This window comes from Vairimorpha ceranae (genome assembly GCF_000988165.1).
Source record: "Vairimorpha ceranae strain PA08 1199 chromosome Unknown NODE_10, whole genome shotgun sequence".
In the NCBI taxonomy this organism is placed as follows: domain Eukaryota; kingdom Fungi; phylum Microsporidia; family Nosematidae; genus Vairimorpha; species Vairimorpha ceranae.
Window position 1 is genome coordinate 72,737 of NW_020169305.1, and position 19,047 is coordinate 91,783.

At 26.5% G+C, this 19,047-nt stretch overlaps 7 protein-coding genes across 7 annotated transcripts; 4 read left to right on the plus strand and 3 right to left on the minus strand.

Moving 5' to 3' along the window:
* Positions 1-1,612: 1,612 nt before the first annotated feature.
* Positions 1,613-1,798, plus strand: AAJ76_1000074349 (hypothetical protein; the record flags this gene model as incomplete). Its single annotated transcript, XM_024473541.1, has 1 exon — positions 1,613-1,798. The coding sequence occupies one exon, from the start codon at positions 1,613-1,615 to the stop codon at positions 1,796-1,798; it is 186 nt and encodes a 61-aa protein (XP_024331637.1).
* Positions 1,799-4,425: 2,627 nt separating this feature from the next.
* On the minus strand, positions 4,426-4,950 carry AAJ76_1000077686 (hypothetical protein; the record flags this gene model as incomplete). The annotated part of the gene is made up of 1 exon (XM_024473543.1): positions 4,426-4,950. One exon carries the CDS (start codon positions 4,948-4,950, stop codon positions 4,426-4,428), a length of 525 nt encoding a protein of 174 aa, XP_024331638.1.
* A 5,793-nt stretch (positions 4,951-10,743) lies between these two features.
* AAJ76_1000083480 (hypothetical protein) lies at positions 10,744-12,081 on the plus strand (the record flags this gene model as incomplete). The annotated part of the gene is made up of 1 exon (XM_024473545.1): positions 10,744-12,081. One exon carries the CDS (start codon positions 10,744-10,746, stop codon positions 12,079-12,081), a length of 1,338 nt encoding a protein of 445 aa, XP_024331639.1.
* A 1,106-nt stretch (positions 12,082-13,187) lies between these two features.
* On the plus strand, positions 13,188-13,322 carry AAJ76_1000085924 (hypothetical protein; the record flags this gene model as incomplete). The annotated part of the gene is made up of 1 exon (XM_024473546.1): positions 13,188-13,322. The coding sequence occupies one exon, from the start codon at positions 13,188-13,190 to the stop codon at positions 13,320-13,322; it is 135 nt and encodes a 44-aa protein (XP_024331640.1).
* A 1,691-nt stretch (positions 13,323-15,013) lies between these two features.
* AAJ76_1000088073 (piggybac transposable element-derived protein 4-like protein) lies at positions 15,014-15,337 on the minus strand (the record flags this gene model as incomplete). The annotated part of the gene is made up of 1 exon (XM_024473547.1): positions 15,014-15,337. One exon carries the CDS (start codon positions 15,335-15,337, stop codon positions 15,014-15,016), a length of 324 nt encoding a protein of 107 aa, XP_024331641.1.
* Positions 15,338-15,941: 604 nt separating this feature from the next.
* AAJ76_1000089013 (piggybac transposable element-derived protein 4-like protein) lies at positions 15,942-16,277 on the minus strand (the record flags this gene model as incomplete). Its single annotated transcript, XM_024473548.1, has 1 exon — positions 15,942-16,277. One exon carries the CDS (start codon positions 16,275-16,277, stop codon positions 15,942-15,944), a length of 336 nt encoding a protein of 111 aa, XP_024331642.1.
* Positions 16,278-18,436: 2,159 nt separating this feature from the next.
* On the plus strand, positions 18,437-18,610 carry AAJ76_1000091173 (hypothetical protein; the record flags this gene model as incomplete). Its single annotated transcript, XM_024473549.1, has 1 exon — positions 18,437-18,610. One exon carries the CDS (start codon positions 18,437-18,439, stop codon positions 18,608-18,610), a length of 174 nt encoding a protein of 57 aa, XP_024331643.1.
* Between the last annotated feature and the right edge of the window lie 437 nt (positions 18,611-19,047).

The window sequence follows — 19,047 nt, forward strand, 5'->3', positions numbered from 1 at the left end:
GAAAAATAATAACAGAATAAATTTTGTAAGGCTATTAAAAATTTGGATTTGAGTTTTAGATATAATTTGATCAAAAGAATTATAATTTGCATTTAAAAAATTTCTTGCTTACAGCTTTATTTTTTAAAAACTATGTTTTTGTTTCGAACTTGACAAAATATAACTAGAGACATGAACGATATCTATTAATCTTCAAATTGTACATAAAGTATTGTATTTTGCCTTTTTATGTTTGTTTTTAAATCTATATCACAGTTACTTTGTAGCTACATAGACCACAAAATCATCAGTAAACAGAGCATGTCAAAAATAAAAGGCATTAACAGATCAATTTTATAAAAAAATTTTAATAACCTACTAAAATGCAATTTTGAGATACCATTCTTCGTTCTGTGTGCATAAATTTTAAAAAGAAATAATCATTTTTTTAATTTAATACCAACTACCAGAATTTATTGCTGTCTTATTAATCAGTACAGCTGCGTTATTTTTTGTTTTGTTGTTTAATTAAATTTAATTTTATTATTAAACTATGTAATAACATAGAAAATTAAACTTAATTATTTTTGCTATTACAATAAGTACCCTTACACAAGCTATAAAATTTTCATTAAATTGTTTTTATTAAATTAAAAATTATAAAATATAATAAATAAAATTGCGAAACTTCGATTTAAAAACATACAAAAGCTTACATTTCTATAAAAATTTGTAATGATTTAGCTAATTAATACATATTATCATAAGCAAAATTAAAACGCGGCGTGTTTTTTAATTTATTTACACAAAAAAAAACATACCTTAGCTATATTTTTGAGGTAATTGATATATAAGTTTTTTAACTTTTAAAAAATTACTAAAAATTTAATTTATATAATTTTAGAACTCGTTATAAACAAAAACAAACAATGTATAAAAATTAAATAAATACCTGTTTATGTATGACATAAAATATCAATACAGTTACAAAACTAATATGTTTATTTAATATAATTTTAAAAATATTTGTAAAAAAAACTTTGAGCCATAAAAATATTTTTTTGTGTCTTATTAATTTCTGCAACGAGCGTTTTTGGTTCTAATATAAATTATTTAAATGACTAATTTTACAGTAATTCATACAACGTTATTAGTACGGTAGATAATACACAACAAAATACACTACTTTATAACATATTGTGTAATGATAAAATACAAATAAATATTATACGAAGAATTATTTAAATAAATGATAATTTCTGGTTCGATAGTCGCTATTCATAAAATGATTAACGTATTTATTAAAAAGATAAATTATTTTTAACACCAAGTAGAGATGATAAAGAACGATCTAAAAACACAAAAAGCCGAAAGTTTTCAAAATCAGGATTTTTTTTGACAGTAATGCGAATACAATATTTAAAATTCTTCAACCAATAATTTACAGTAATTGTAATGATGTTTTGAGGTTTATGGATCTTTCTCAGGCGATTATTATTAATAAAAATCTGTTTATGGTAATTAAAAGTAGTTCATCTGCCCAAGAATACGCATGTATTATAATTCAAGTTTACTTATCAGGTAAAAAGTATAACAGCTAGGAAAGATAATGAATTTTTTTACAAAATAATTAATGGCTGTTGTGTTGATAAACTACACAGAATTTAATAGTCAAAATAGTTTCGAAACAGTTTTTGAAAATGAATTGTATAAAAAGATTGGTAGTTGTACTTATTTGAACTTAGTGAATATGCTGATAAACAAGCTTCTTGGCAACAGAATGGTTTTAATTTTAATCTTAATTGTAACGGAAAACTGATAATTCTGTCGATTTTTGTTTTATTCATCATGATACTGATGAACATTCTGACTTTTAACAATGAAATAACTAGCAAAAAATAGTAATTTAAATGACAATGAAGAAGACAATTTATATAAAAATATTAATTTAAAAGAATATTAAAACAACAAAAAAGACAAAATGCAGATTTTTAGATTATAAAACTATTCAATGCATTTCATTTAAGAGTTTACATGTTATGATTTAAATATTCTAATTATAATAAAAAAAATCACAAGTAATTACAGATGAGTTTTATTCAAATATAATACAACAAAAATATGTATGTCTTACACACCATGACCTTAAAAGATCTTGGATTTTGTAATATTCAAAAAAAAATATGAAATCATTTAATTGGTTTAGAATATTTTAAATGCAGTTATTAAGATTATTACAAATGACAATTTTAAAACTCATATTTTATCAGATAATGCAAAAAATCTAATTTTTAGCTATCTCTAATATCTGAGCAAAATTGGAAAGTTTATCGTTAACCTTTGAAGCTATTTCGTCTTAAACATTACAGTCGGTGTTGTAATTAAATATTTAACATTAATTAAGACTAAAATTGATGAAACGTTCAAAAAGTTTAAACAATTCATTACTTAAGTTCTTTTTAAAAACATCATAAGCCTTAATTTTTCTGATTTAGAAGCTGGAAATAATTCAATTTAGATTATATGCGATGCAAAATTGATGCAAATCAAGTAAAAGGAAATGGGTTTAATATCACAAAATAAAAAAAAGCTTTACGAAATAAATTTTTTAAATTATTTGATCTTTTAAACCAACAAAATTCTTTATACTTTTATATGTCTAGGATGTTTCCCGTAAAGCTACACCCAAAACAAAACCGACTTCTTAAATTATATGTATTTACTGGGAGTAGGTTTTTGTAAAGAGTACACAAACTTATAATAAGTATAATCAAACCCGCTCAGTATTATATATGATTAGTTAAGATTTTGTAAGATTTAATTTTATAATTAACTATTTTTTTAATTAACCAAATTTAAAAATTAATAAAACTATTTACAATAAATCATGACTATATATTGTTTTTAATAACCAACTCATAATTTAAAAAAAGAAAAAAATTGAAAAAACAGTACGTTTTCTATAATTTAAAAAATAATATCACCCTATTAACTTAAACGTGTTTAAATCACAATGATTCAAAGGTGCATAAGAATAAATTACAGAGGAAGAAAATAAAACATTTAAGCTATTTACAGTGTATTAGTGGTTAGAATGTTTATAGGATTAAATAATTTATTTTTTTTGGATATAGCTTTGGTTTACTTGTACATTTTCCCCAAGTCCAAATTTAACTTTTGCTTATCAATAACAACCTCTTTGTGTTGTACACTCTTCTGCATATCGGCGCCATCTTCGGATTTAGACTTCTTCTGTGTCTTTTCATAGTTGAACTTTCATAGTCATCTTAAGTACTTTTAATTTATATATCCTTGTATTTAGTTGTTAGTCCCGATATAAGCTGTATATTGCTTATAAAATTTATGTTAATACATCGTTCAACGCCATTACTCACGGAATAACTTTGATTTTATATTTTGTTAAAGAAGACGTATGAATGAAAGTAGTTCAAATTGTGCGTTTTTTTACTTCTACTGTTTCAAGTTTGTCAAATAATACTATTACCATTTCTTTATTAGAATTAATTTATTAATCTTGTTCAATAAAAATATATCTGGATTTTTATATTTCATTTTGGATTCTAAAGTGCTATTCTCATTTCTGCCTTTTCACTGGCTATAAATACATGATATGAGTGAATTTTAATCTTTTTATTATTTGTAGTGGCGTATTAATTTGAAAGATTCTATTATATTTTGACACAACAACATTGTTCACATAAACATCAATTAGATTATCTATAAATAGATTCTATCTTGCAAAGCAGTTATACTTTAAAATATTTTTGTAGCATTATGATTTATCATTTTTTGTTTATTTCTTTTTTTTGTAATTAAAAAATTAATAAAAAAAACATAAGATATTTGTCTTGATTTGAAAACAAAAGATCTATGAAATTATAGTACAATTCTTTTATTAATTAAATACAGGTTTTGTACCTAAAGTTGAAGTTTTTTTTGAACTGTAGTTAATTTTCAAATACTTCTGATAGTAAAATTGTATTATTTATATTAACATATAAAATAAACTCTTGTAAGCTGGTTAAATTTTTTGTTTTATCAAAACGCCACCAAAAAACCTATGTATCAAAACTTTGTTGTATTTGTTTGATGTTTGCTTACATTCTTTAATCAGTTTTTATATTCGCTATTGTTGTGTCGTAAAAGTTGTTTAATTTGTAGTATTATTTATTATATGCCAAATATTTTAATCTGTTTTTATTTTCCTAATCGGAATTTCAGAAAAAAAATTTTTCTGGCTATTATACCGCGTATTTGTTATAACAGCGTGGTAGAATGACTATTTTTTATTTATTTGATTTATTTTAGCATTTTAGAAAATTTACTATTTTTAAAAGAATTTTATTAAAAATTCATAATTAAAAGAAAAATAATAAAAAGTATTTTAGAATAAAATTTTAAAAAGGGAACTTATCCCTGAAAGCATTAAAATGATTGGCTTTCTGTTGATGTTGATTGTTGAATTTCCATTGATGTTGAACTTTGAATTTCCATTGATGTCGATGATTGGTCTTGTATATACATTGTTTGATTGAGCGATACGGTTGTCATATTTTCGTTTAATAATATATCTGTTCTTGAGTTATTTTGCATTTTGAAAATTAAAAAGAATGATACTAGACCTATAATAACCACTAATACAATACATAATATGACTATACAACATGTACTATATTTCTTCCGTGAATTTCGTATGGCTGGTTGCTCTGCAGTTCCTTCCTCTAATCCGGCCTGGTTTAAATTTTCATTTCTACAATAACGACTAAACGTAACCTTTTTAATTGAAGAAGAAGTTTCTGATGTTGATGCATTTGCTGTTAAAATAAAATCACTGTAGTAGTAAGGCACTAAGAGCACAAAATATTTAACAAAAATTGTAAAACAGTATCCAATAAAAAACAAAATAAAAGCACCTCTATTCTCAAGTATGTTTGATAGACAGCTTTTCATATTTAGGGTCTTTTAAAAAATTATTTATATACTTTAAATAAATAAATTTAAAGTAAAAAACAAAAGAAAATAAAAGTAAAAATAAAAAATACGCGTATCAATATTTTAAGATAAGAATAAAAATAAAAGAATTTTTTCTTAAAATAATTACAAATAAATAAAAATATTTTAAATATTAAAGTTGTAAATAGTCATGTTCGTTTATATTATTCACACTATTTGTTTTATTAAATAAATAAAAATATTTTAAAAAAGTTGATTGTAGATCTTATTTCTAAAAATCTTTTTTTGAAAAAGTTGCTTATAAAACTAAATTAGTGTTTTTTGCTAACATATTTTTAATTTTTAAAAAGTTTTATAAAAAATACTTTAAAAATATCAAATTTATATAATGAAAATATATAATTTAAAGACCAGCGTAGCATTAAAATTGTTTAAAAAATAAAGAACTTTTTTAAGAGATCTCTATTTATGTATTAACTTTAAATTTTAAAAGTTTTAGTTGATTAAAAAATTTAATCTTTTTAGTGTATGGCTTAATTTATTCATGATTTGTAAATTGTAAATATGGAAACACAAAATATCTTGCTTTTTAAGTCAAAAAAATTTCTGTTGCAACCAAGTAAATCATTTATTACTTTGTGTAGAACGCTGAAAGATAATTGTATAAATTTTACACAGTGAGAAAAGTAGTGGGTGAAATTTTACTTCTTGTGTTAAATTGTCAGCTTAGAGATTATAATTGGACAAAAAGTATTATAAAATTGCAGATATTAGAAATCTCCGGTTTTATATGTAAAATAACCACATCGCTGAGCCAAAAAGTTGCAAAGAAAGTTTATGATTTATCCAAAAAACTGGAGAATAAAATAGATAAAATAATTTTAAAAATATTTTTAAATTAGTTTTAGAGAAAATGTTATATTTCTAAACATTTTTAATATATTATAAAAACCATCCTTATCGTCCTGTTATCGCTATTAAAATGTTTCTTCTAATTCAATGCCAAGTATTAAGAAACAAATTAATTATTCCTTTATTTATGTCACTGTGTTTTTGAAAAGCATACTTAAAATCAGACCACATGTTTTCGATTTGGTTTGTATATACTCTGAGAGTATTTATAAACTCAACCGAATGGTTTACCACTTTATGGCAAGATTTAAATATAGCTACAGTACTGGGGTAGGAAGGATAACCATCAGTAATAATGATAGATCCAAGTACAATATTTTCTTCAAATATGTTAAATATAGTGGGTACTTTTCTGTTTAAAATAAGTTTTAAAACAAAATTCTAAAATTTCCTTCTTCTATACTTATTACTAACCATACTATATTAGTTTGTTGTCTAAAGTATTATTTAGGTTATGTACAACTCTTTATTGCAGTTATAGATTCGTTAAATTGTATTCTAATCCTTTCTCCAACTATTTTGATTGTTTTTTGTTCTTGTTCAGATATTACATACAAAACCAAGTCTTTATTTTGCTATTTTCCGAACAATCACAGAAATCAATGGGCTAAACTAGAGTAAATCAAATACTCAGCAATACATCCCCTTAAAATTTTTTCATTTTCATTAGCAAGAATGGCGATTTTAAACTTCTTTATTAGCATTGCATATCGATCCGTGTGCCTTAAAAGAGTATCAGTATGCATGTTCGTCTATATAAGTATCAGACACTATAATTTACATATACCATCACATTTCACACAACTTATTATATTTTTACATTCAATTGTGTTCTAAAAAAAATTCTATAGTCTAAAAATTTTCTAGTCATATAGCGTCATAAAATTTCAAATTTAGCCTTTGGTTGTTCCATTACATGGTCCAAAAATATTTCTTTTTTATCTTTTTTCCATTTTTCATCTTCTCTTTAAATAAATACGTAAGATTTGACTCCGAATGAACATAATTTTTGAAGAAGGTGTGGAAAAATGGTTGACCTAACGCTTATTAAAAAGTTTTGGTCCTTTTTATCCTCTTTTAAAAACCATCTTCTTCCATAGTGATTTCTCAAGGATTTAAAATATAAATGCATAGCAATAATATCCAACTCATTCAATAATATTCCGACCTCCTGACTGCAGTCTCCTCTATCGCCTCATATTTTAAATTGCTCCATGTAAGAACTTTCAATAGTATTAAAAAAATTTATTTATAATATAAATAAAGGTTATATTTGCTTTTTGGTGCTCAAAACCGATGTTATTTAAATTTTTTTTTTAACTTCTAAAATTTGATTTTTAAGAGAGAAAGCATAATTAAGACTTTGTCTCGATTATACTTTCTCTTTTAAAAATTCTTCAAAAACTTTTATAACAATTAAAATTAATCTGCTTGTGGTAAAGCTTTTATCTGGATTATGTTTATTAAATTGCCCCTGTGGGTCTACAATGTGTCTCTTGTGGAAATTCCTGCGGCTGTGTTCCTCATTGTTAGTTGTAAAATTAATTGGGGTTAGATAAAGAAATAAATTTTATACAAAAATTTTTTAAGATGAGAATAAAATAATTAATCTAAAAAATATAACCACAGTTTTCTTTTCTCGAATTTACTTTTGTCGATCTTAACAATACTATCTTCCCCGCCAATTTTATTAATTTTTTTTAAAATAGATCAAATCTTTTAATTCTCTCAATTTAGAGCATAAATCGAAAATAGTAGCCCAATGAACATTAGATTTTGTAACAATTAGATCAAATATAGATCCTTCTAAGCACATGTCCAAAATTTTAATATTTTTAATGATCGAAAGGTTAGTTTCTTCAAAATGGTTTCTTTATAAATTGAAGAATCTAGTTCTACAAAAAAGAACTTACAAACAATAAAGTTTATACGTTTCATTTTCTTTGTTTCGTAGCCACATTAATAACAAGTTTGTTTTCATATAGGATTTTAACAAAATTTTCAATTTCTTAAAGGTCTTTGTCTTCCTTAAGCTTAAGCATTTTGGGGTTAAGAAAAATAATTTTTAATAATATCAATTTAAGCACCAAAAAGCAAAAAAATCCAATCTTAATAAATCTATTAAATAGTGTTTAGCACATTTTTTTGTTTAGAGTTCTCGAAAGTAATAAAACATCTAATAAATCTGTTTTAGCAAAATCTGAAAGTAAATATATTTTTAATAGAATTGTTAAGAAAATAACTTATAAATCAATCATCCATATCCCCATTAACCTATTATCTTTGTAAATGCGACACATATCAATTTCTAATCTTTCAAAACCGTTATATAAGAGACATTTTTTATTATTCCGTTTCTAAAAAAATTATATTTAAATTTAATGCAAAAACCCAAGTGTTGGTAGAAAAAAGTTTATTTTATTTTTTTACCAAAGATCTTGGGAACCAAAAGATGGAAACTAATTTACAAAAATTGCAGTATTTTGATATCTATAATGCATTAAAATTTCTGTTTTGTTATATATCCCAACAAAGAAAGCAAATTTTTGCACAATAGTAAAATCCATAGCAATGATTTGAATTTTATTTTGTTTATAATTTTCAAACGACGAGAATGGCTATGTGTACCATTGAATGCTAAAAGATGCGCAAATTTTGTTCTACACGCAACATTACAACTTTTCATTGAACAAATTAGTAATAAACGCCATCAGTAGCTTCTCTATTATAAAAAAATTTTTAAACTACAAATAGTTTTTATATTCGATAAAATTTTCTTTTCCTGACGTCCCAGATAAAAATTAACAGAAATAATTTTTTTTTAATAAATGACATTTGGACACTAGACTAGAACTATCCTGTTAGATAATAGCAAAAAAAACTCATATTTTTGATTCTATTTTAGAAAATATATAATGACGCCATTTTCTGTGCATTAATTAACGTCCAATTTTGACTAAATTTTTAAAGATTTGATTATTTCAAAAATGATTTAGTTACCACAAATCAGATTATTTTAATCTGCGTTTATTTTTTATAAAAAAGATTAATTCGACAAAAATATTTTAAAAAATTTCAAATACAACCTTTCAACAAAAAAAAATAAAAATTTTGTGCTTAAGTTTATTTTTAAATTTTGATTGTAATTTAGTAATATAAAACTCCCTTAAAGATGATTTAATATTTAAATTGAAGCTTTAACGATGTACAACGAATTTTTTTCATATTTTAATAAACTTTTTGTTTATTCTGAAATTCTAAAATATTAATTAGTTCATCTTTACAAGATATATGACAACTAAAGAGGCTTAAACAGAAAATATTATCATAAAAAGGCACCAAAATGTACAACAATAATTTGTTTAATAAAAGAATTATTTTTAACAATAGAAGTGAGATAAAGGAGAAAGTTGGCGACGTTAAAAGCGTTATAGGTCCTATTTTCATTCAAGCCGCAGCCCTTCAATTTACTAAAGTTTTATTAATTACTCGTCTGCAATAAAGCATTCTTCAAATTTTTTTATTATTTTGCATAAACCTGAAAGTAAAAAAAGAACTATGCATTCTTTTAAGTTTTTTTTTTTAATACCTAGTATTAATATTTTTATAATTTTTCCTCACATACAATTTATTTCCCATTTACTGGGTAAAATAATAAGAGAAAAGCATTATTGATAATCCATTGCAACCATAAGTAATTAAAAATGTTTTTTAACTTTAATAAACTTCTTATAAATTTTATACGTCTTTTAAAAAATGTTTGCATTTAAAAAAATTGTAAAATATAAAATGTATTTACTTATTAATGAAATAATTACAATCCGTTTCAAATTTTTATGATAAAACAAATATTTTTACATGTTTTTTTATCTTACCCGGTTAAAATATTATAGTAACGCTTGTTGTACGTTAGCTATTTAATTTAGAGTAAAAAGTGTATAAATTTGCTAAAATTACAAATTAAAAAACATAAGATTTTTGTTTTTTTTTTACAAACACTGATATTAAATATATATTTAATTGAATGTTTATATTTGTAGGTGATATAGTAGCATTTTAATATAAAATTATGTTTAACTTTGTGATAATACTATATTTTTTATTTCTTAAACATAATATTTACATAAAATGCTTTCATGCCTATAATTATGTTTTTTAAACAACAAAGATGTTTAAAAATTAATTCTAGTGGCTTTTAGTTAAAGCATTCTGACAATTATTGAAAAATAACTATATAATAATTTCGATTGCAAATAAATCATTTATATTTTTCTTGAGTAAAAAACGTACATTTTAACAAATTGTAGCGTAAGTCTAAGTTTGTAAATTGCAGAAAACTATTTTAATTTTTTTTTACTTTCTGCATTGTATAGTATCCTTTACAGCGAAACCAAGAAAAGCAAATAAATTTAAAACCCTTTACCCTTATTTATGTTACACTATAATCGGTCTTAAAATCATTATTTTTAATCTAATTAAATTTAATAAAAATGAAAAAGTACTTATAAAAACATATTTATTAAAATATAATTTTTATTACAAAGCATTTTTCTTTAAAAGCTCAGTCATTACAAAGTTATGTTCAAAATAAACATCGTTGCGACCCAATTTTCATATTATTGATTTTTATTGTTAGTAATTTATTATTCATTTCACATTTCTGTCATTATCTTTTTTATTGTAGAATACTTGACTCAGAACTTTTTCTTTATCATTATAAATTTCTAAAAAATTTAATTAATATTTTTGTGATAATATATTTTTTTGATCATATTTAGGAGCGACATTTTAAATCTAATGTATCATATAAGTAGTTTAATGCTGATTGATATTGTAGATGTAAATTCTGATAAATTTTAAAATTATTTTAACGTTTAAATGTTATTTTGGTTACAGGTAGTTTTTTGTTCAACTCCAATATTAGATTTTAATTTTTTAGTAGATCTAGAGAATTCATCAAACTACTTAAAAGCATTTGAAAATAAAGGATTATGTGAAAATGTAGGTATACAACGAAAGTTTCAAGAAGCGACTAAGACAGTAGATAAATATTTAGATGAAAATCCAGTTGATTCTAATTTGCTAAATGATTTGGCAGATTTTATAGAAGAAAGTTTAAATGGCAGGTATGAAGATGTTGATTATGATTTATGTGATTTTTTGTCATCAATCAATGCAGAGAACAATTTGATGCCACCCAGTTGCACAAGAAGTACACTTATTACTAATGTATGTAAAAACCAATGTTGTACATTAGAACAATCGATAGATGACACGACACGCTTTAAAAATTTAAACAGTAATGAAAATGATACAGCGGAACACTCTTACGTTAATACATCTTTGAATGATGATACTAATTTATTATTACATAAAAATCAAAATGATTTAATGCAAGATCAATATGCTAACTCGGAAAGTAACACTTTTTCAGAAAAAAATAATAATGTTTTGATTTCATCAAGTCAACAAACTTACAATGTCGGGAATAATAGTGTAAATGAACCAAATGATTTTCAAACAGATGCTTTATTTAATGTTGATATTTTATCTACGATTAATAACCCCGGAAGCAGTTCTTCTTTTAATAATGCTTACAGAAATGGTATTAACGTAAAAGATAAAGAGAAAAGACCGAAAACTAACAAAATATTTAATATACAAACAAATGGTAATAAAATAACTTTGAAATCTAAAAGAAAAAAAAACACCAGCAAAGAAACTCTAAAAAGTCAATTTACAGCTAGCGAGCGCGAACTTTTTGAAAAATACAAGGAATCTGAAGGTGAATTTAGAAGATTTTTTAAACTTAAAATTAAAAATCAAATACCGCAATTTATTAAGAAACTTGAAATATCTAATCTTTCTGATGACCTTAAACAAAATTCAATTTTTGCTCTAAGAAATCTTTCAAGTTTTTTAGATACGATAAGTGCAACTAGAATTAATACGAGGAAAAAGAAAAATAAGAAAGAATTTTTAAATTCATTAAATTTAGCATATAATCAATTTAGCAAGTATGCCTTGCTGTCTCAAAAACTTTTAATTTTTAAATATATTTGTAAAAATTTGCACAGTGTTTATGATGGCGGTTTTTGTTGTATTTCTAGTTCTGATTTTAATGAAGTTAACAGATTTATATTTTCTGTTAAAAAAAGATTTAATTCATTTTACAGTAGACTATCAAAATTAAGAGAAATATTTGAAAAAAAATGATCAACATTAAAATTTTTCAAAGGTTGTTTGTACTATATTATAACACAGTTGCTCATTGCATCTATTCTTTTTTATAATTTATTTGTTTTTTAGTAAAATTAACAATAAAAAAATATTTTTCATATCTAAAAATATTTATAATGCATATAAGCATAAATTATATTTTAGTAGTAAAAAGCCGCAAAAACTTAACTCGAGTGTCGATCTTTGCAATTCATACATAGAAAAGATTCGAAAATTGAAAATATAAAATTCTGCGTTTTAATATTTATCCAAAATGCAAAATTCATTTTTTTATATTTTAAAAAAAGTAAATGTTATTTTTTATCTCTAACAGCGTAACGAATAAACAAAATAAAACTTCATACAATATTAGTTTTAAAAATCTACGCAACATTTTATAGTGCAAAAATTGATATTTTTCTTGGATGTTAGGCGTCTGGTTTCCAATAATCCGAATGAACGAATGGAATTCTGAGATCGGGTGTTTTCGTTTCAAATCCGAAACATTTGTTTCTTAGAAAAATATAGTAGCAAGTTTAAAATACAGAGGAAGTCGTCTAAAAAGACTACCCGTTCTCTTAATAAGACTAAGCGGCCAGTTAGTGGACACGCTTCCAGCAACTATTATAAAATTTTTAAAAATTTCAAACAAGGGGGTTAGACATTCTACAAATATGTCAGATTCTTATACTTACTATAAAGTACCGGAAGTTTTATAACATTTAAGTCGAAAATAAACAACAAGTTTTTAAAAATAAATCTCGCAAGCCCAGCTCGCACCAGAGCTACAGCCGCATATCGCATTTTTTGTTTACAAATTTTGAACGTCGATATTCTTTACATTATAGATGGAGTCCTTATTCCAAAACCTATACTTAAACTTAAATATTCTTATACAGGAATCGAACCTGCAGATGCTTTTACATATACCAAGATAAATCCAACTGCAACACTTGCCACGTACATTTTATTAAAATTTAAAAAAAAAATTTTACAAGTGGGGATTTGTTGAATAAAGGTAGGCTGCAAAATATTTTAAATTCTGCAATATATTTAAGAACAAAAAAATTGAATCTTTTTAAAATTCTTTATTTTAGCCCTTAATGGTATCAGTTATAAATTATAAGGAGGAATATAATGCAATAATGGCCATCCTTTTAAAGCTGCCGTTTGGAACTGATTTGAGTAGATACCAAGAATTAAGCTTTGTAAGAAATCGGAACACTTTCCTGTACTAAATGACACGCTCTACTTAAATGTTAGAGAAGGACTGCACAAAAAAGTGTTCTACAAGACCCAGGTCGATATTATGGCATTAGAGATTAAATGACTTCATGATACCAATCATTACGGCCATAATAGGATGTATGAATTATTTAAGGACTATTTCTTTACCACACCCAGAACTATTGTGAGAGATATTATTGCAATCTGTAATGCTTGTAAAACATCACAGCCTTTAAAGCAGAAAAAGCCATTTAAGCATGTTACGGCCACCTACCGCTTTGAGCACATTATGATGGACTTAATCGGCCTTAAGAGTTATAAAAAAACGTAGGTTTTTGTTGGATTCTTGATGTGGTTGATGTTAATTCAAAATTTGCAAAGGCTTATCCACACAAATCTAAAGTAACTTTGGAAGTTAGCAATGCATTAGAATCACTTTTTCTGACTTTTGGTTTACCAACCATCTTACAATGCGACAATGGAAAGGAATTTTCTAATTCTGTGATTAACGATCTTTGTACTTGGTTTAACGTAAAATTGATTCGTGGCAGAGTTAGACACCCGCAATTACAAAATCAAATTGAATGTTTTAAGCAAACATCAACGAGAGCCATAGCTAAACAAATGGATGCCAAAGATGAAAACGTAAAGGAAGCATGTTGGACAAAGTATATTGATCTTGTTGTATACAACTACAACATTGCTGTCCATTCTGCCACTTGTAAATTGCCACTTGAACTTTTTTATGGGCGCAAAGGGCTTAATACAGTCCTTAGTACTGAAAATGATGGTGTTATATTTTCTGATTTAGAAACAGATTCATGCAAAGAAAAAAAAATAATAAAGAAGTTGTAAGTGAAGTTGAAGTAGTTATATGTGCTAAGTATCTTGCAAGAATTGATAAAAGGCAATTTATAATTCTGTGTATAACTTTAATGTAAGCGAATATGTTTTTCTAAAAAAAGACTTTGATGCCAACCAACCAAACAAACAAACAAACGCTTAAAATTTGACCCATTTTTTCATCCTGCAGCTATAATAAAAAATTCTCTGAGAATCGACTACTAATTGATCATGGAGATAGAACTGAGATAGCATCTATAGCCAACGTAATAAAAAGAACAATTAACCCCATCTACCCCAAGGCTGTTTTTGTTTTTATCCAACCAGCTCCACGCCAAAATTACGCTTTTTTACTTTTACTGTTTTTTGTAAAAAAAAAACGGTTTTTTTATTTAATATACTTTATTTTATGAGTAATTACATGATACTATATTAAAATTCCAAATTTTAATCTTCATAATCCCTTTTGGTGGGTTATTTTTTCGAAACAAATCCCAGAATGAAGCGAAGGTTTTGTCTCACATGTTTTGCAAAAATAGTATGTTTCTTTTCTCCCCCTTTTATTTTTTCGGTTGGAACACACAGCATAACCCTTGTACTTCCCCCCAGGTTGTAAATAAATAAAGTGAAGGGTGTATCGAGACGTTGTTCTGTATCTGCCGCAACCTCTGTTCTGCGACTTGTTTCGGGTGTCCCAAAGTCTCCAATGAGTGACATGAGAAACGTTTGTCTGTATTTCTTATGACTCATTGCTACCTTTTCATTTCTTACGCTCCAGTCTTTATACAACACATATGAATTTATAATAGAGACCTCTGGCCCCAAGAAAAATAGTTTTCTCTACCACTTGAGTGTTTTTTTAAAAAGCATACGAAGAAGTATATTGGTCGGCCACATCAACACTGCCCATGTATTCATTATAATTAACTATAACGATAGGTTTTTTTACTTTCGCTCGTATTGTTTTATTTGGCGTACGACTTCCTATGTTTCCTCTTTTTGCTTTTGCAAGTCTTCTTTGGATAGTTTGTGAATCTGATGTATAAAAAGTGCTTAGCAGTGTTACTACTCTGGTATCACACCAAGCTAGTGTGGGGGTATTGCCTTTGCAAAAACCAATTGTTTTTCTTCTCGGCAACTTGGGTTTTTTTATTTTTTGTGGTAGTCCTTTTCGGTTAGGCATAATTGTGCGGGTCAAAAAGCATTTATTTTCAAATAGTTCCTTAGCCAAAATTAAGTTAGTATAAAATCAATCTGTAAATATGTGGTATCCTGCAGCTTCGGGTATAGACATGAGTAGATTATTGTATAGATGTAATACAATTCAACTGATAAATGACAATTCTAGCTTTATTAGTCCATCGGTTGATGTTTTTCCATAATGTGGAACAAAAGAATAGATGTAGCTTGTCTGGAAATCAGCTAGCACATAAACGTGTAGTCCCCATTTGGTAGGCTTTTTTGGATTATATGCCAAGAATGAAATTCTACTCTTGAAATACACAGTCGATTCATCTATTGATAAATATTTGTCGGGTACAAATGTTGTCAACATTTGGATTCGATATACACAAGGAAATTGTTCACCTTTTGTGCTCTAGTAATGGGCTCCCGATTCTTTGTTAGTATTGTTTCCAGATTCAATGTCTAAAATATTTGCACAAATTTTCTTCGCGAAAAAATCCTGCCAAAAAATGGAAGACTGAAATGAAAAGCTTGACTCCAATAATTTTGCAATTCTGGAACTTCGATGAGACCCATGTTGATTACAACACCCAAAAATGCTTTCATTTTGTTTCATTAACATCTGTCCACGTTTTCCAGATAGAATATTTAGATATGTTTTTTATAGCTAAAATATTAGCAGCATATTTATTTGTTTCCGATACAATTTTCCTTATTGGTTTTTCGGTAAAAAATAATTGAAAAAATTGAAGAGGCGTACTACAAAATACTGGAATTTGTGGGCCAGTAACTTTACTGCCTGTTGTAAAATCAATAATTGGACAATAATTACCTTGTTTTAAAACATCCACCCACGAAGAATGGTCCGCAATCGGAACATCACAAACACTTTCATCACTACTAATTCTACGAACTCTGGGCCTTCTTCGAAAAAACATCGTCGGAAGAATCCGAGTCTGTTACGGTGGCAGCCAATAGTCTTAGATCAGATTTTCTCCTCCTCGATGGTCCAGGAACTTAAGGGATATTATCTTTGCTTTTACACTCGTCTTCGCATTGATAAGTTTTAAATACATTGTCCAACTCTCTCATATAGTCCTCATCGTCACTACTCTCAAATTTGTTTTCAATTAGATCTATATTTTCGATTATTGTCCTTTTAGACGCCTTTTGTTCTATTTTTTTATGTATAACAGTATTGAGGGTTTTATACTTATATGCAATTATAATCGACCGATCACCACTTTCAAAACGCGTTACTTGTTGCACCATCAATCCGTGTCCGTGCCCCACAGCGAATTAATTCTGCCACAGTCGTATCCGCCAGAAAAATTCACACCTTATAAGACAGTACAGGTCTTTGCATGAAAACAAACACGACGATGCACAGAGATAAATTGTTTACGACACGAACATATAACGGTGCGATAACAACTGGATTTATTGTGTATCATCGATAAAATTTTATTGAATTATAGAATCTTACAATTCTAGAATATGTTTCATTCATTCGTGATTCAAGCATTTTAGTAACAAAAATCCCACCTGTTTTGAAATTTCCCGCAAAAAGAGGTATTACACCACGTTGAGTATCACTCGACGGTGGAGCTGGCGGAACAAAATCAGTGTCAGGTGACACTCGACGTTGAAGTGGAAAGGGTTAAATGCAGTTTATTTTAGTACTTAAAAAATGTTTTAATTTAAATAATTCCTTACTTTGTTTTTTAAAAAATAATTTTATGTTATCTAAATACAAAATTTAATGATAAAAAAATCGCAATACAAATATTTTAAACTTTAGATACAGTAATATCTCTACACAAACCCATAAAAGGTATTTTTTAGCATATTTTACAACTTAACTTTTAGTAAGCCCAGTAAATTGCAGCGTTTAAAACATCTCATTTTCGATATAAAAAGATTCTGCCGGGAATCGAACTATGTGCGGCTGCGGCTAGGGTGTGATCCGGGTTCGCGATATTATACAATTTGTTGATACGAATAATGATTATCAACAGTTCATTAAAAACTTTTCTTTAATCAGCACAAGCCTTTTTAAACATAAACTCGTATACATAACCATGTATTAAACGCTCAGATCTACTAAACTGTTCTCTTATAGCTTTTTTACAATGCATCCAACAATACTCAATGCTTTGGGTATGGGTTATTGTATTTAAAGAATCAGCAAAATTTTTCAAATTATTTACAGAGGAGTAAACATAATCAGAATCGTTTTCTAGAAAGGAATAGGCCGATCACTTGCCGCTGAAAATATATGAACCAGAAAGTATGTATTCTCTGATAATTTGTTCTAAAGTTGATCTTGTTCTATCTGGTACCGAAAATAATCGTGCATTAAATGTTCTTCTCTCCACAGCTCCGAAAACCTAACATTGTTGTCTAAAACTGCCTCGATGATATTTGCGTTGAAAAATAAAAACTCATCGATTCCAACTTCTTTTGAAGAACCGCCTTCGTTTAATCCACCAACCTCGGCATTGCGGTATAGGAAAACTGCCCGTAATATTTCGCGCAATATAAAGCACCGATCTGAAACTGTATTCTTATTAAGACCAAGCTCATCGCAAATTTTAATTCTGTAGATCCTTTCCACTTCAAAAATACAAGAAAAATTGCTCTTGGAAGTTTTTAAACCATTGAAAAAGCTTTTTGGGCGGACAGATGATTACGTTTTTTTACCATGCTTATTACAATATAACCATACACGGCCTTCTAAGATTGTTTACATGAAATGAGGCACATAAACTCGGTACACAATTCGCAGTTCATTTTATTTTCTATCAATCCCACCCTGCCAAAAACAGCAAGGTTGCAATATGAGAACCAGAAAACTATCGTGTATTGTATTTAATGTCAAATCATAAAAAAACCAGTTCAAAAGCATTGTCTATACTGTTAAAACCACTTGCTGCAAAAATGTGCTTTCTTTTTTTTAGTTATTTAAAGGTCTTAAAAATTTCAAAAGTGAGTTATAATAAGAAATGGGAAATTTGTTGTCTAAAAGTAGTATTACAACCACATCTTTATTTTATTTAAACAGTTATACTAAAAAAATAATTTTTAATATTAACCCATGAGTTTTGCAAAGAAAAACTCTAATAAATTATTAAATAAAAATGTGAGTTGTTTTAAAAGCCTGCAGGGAACAAGCGGCAATAATAAAGTCTTAAGCTCATTAGAGTATTACTTTAAGATTGGTCGCATTCCTTTGCAACACTTCAAATCAAATTCGGTTGCAGAAATTTAATGATAATGAGTGATAGGTTCATCACATTTGATAAAGAAATTAAAGAAAATGCTAAAATGATTTATAGTTTATGAGATGACCTTGATTTACAGTGGCTTAAAAGATTTGAGCAAATTCCAGAGCGCAATAACCTGGATGATTTACAAATGAGATTTATACTATACAACCTCATATATGATGATTACTATAATAGCAGTTTTTATTACAAATTCTTATGAAAAGATGAAGAAAGAAATACTGTTGATTTAGTTTCCTTCTGAGAATAAGGGTGTGTACATTGCTAAATTAGAAACCGTAAAGCAAAAAGATTTTGTGTCTATAAAAGACTATTTTTCAAAAATTATAGAAAGTGTAGAAATGATTAGTATTGTCTTTAAATTAAGTAAATCAAAGGCTGACAAAAAAGTAAAAAAATGTTTTTTAAGAGGTTTGGGAAA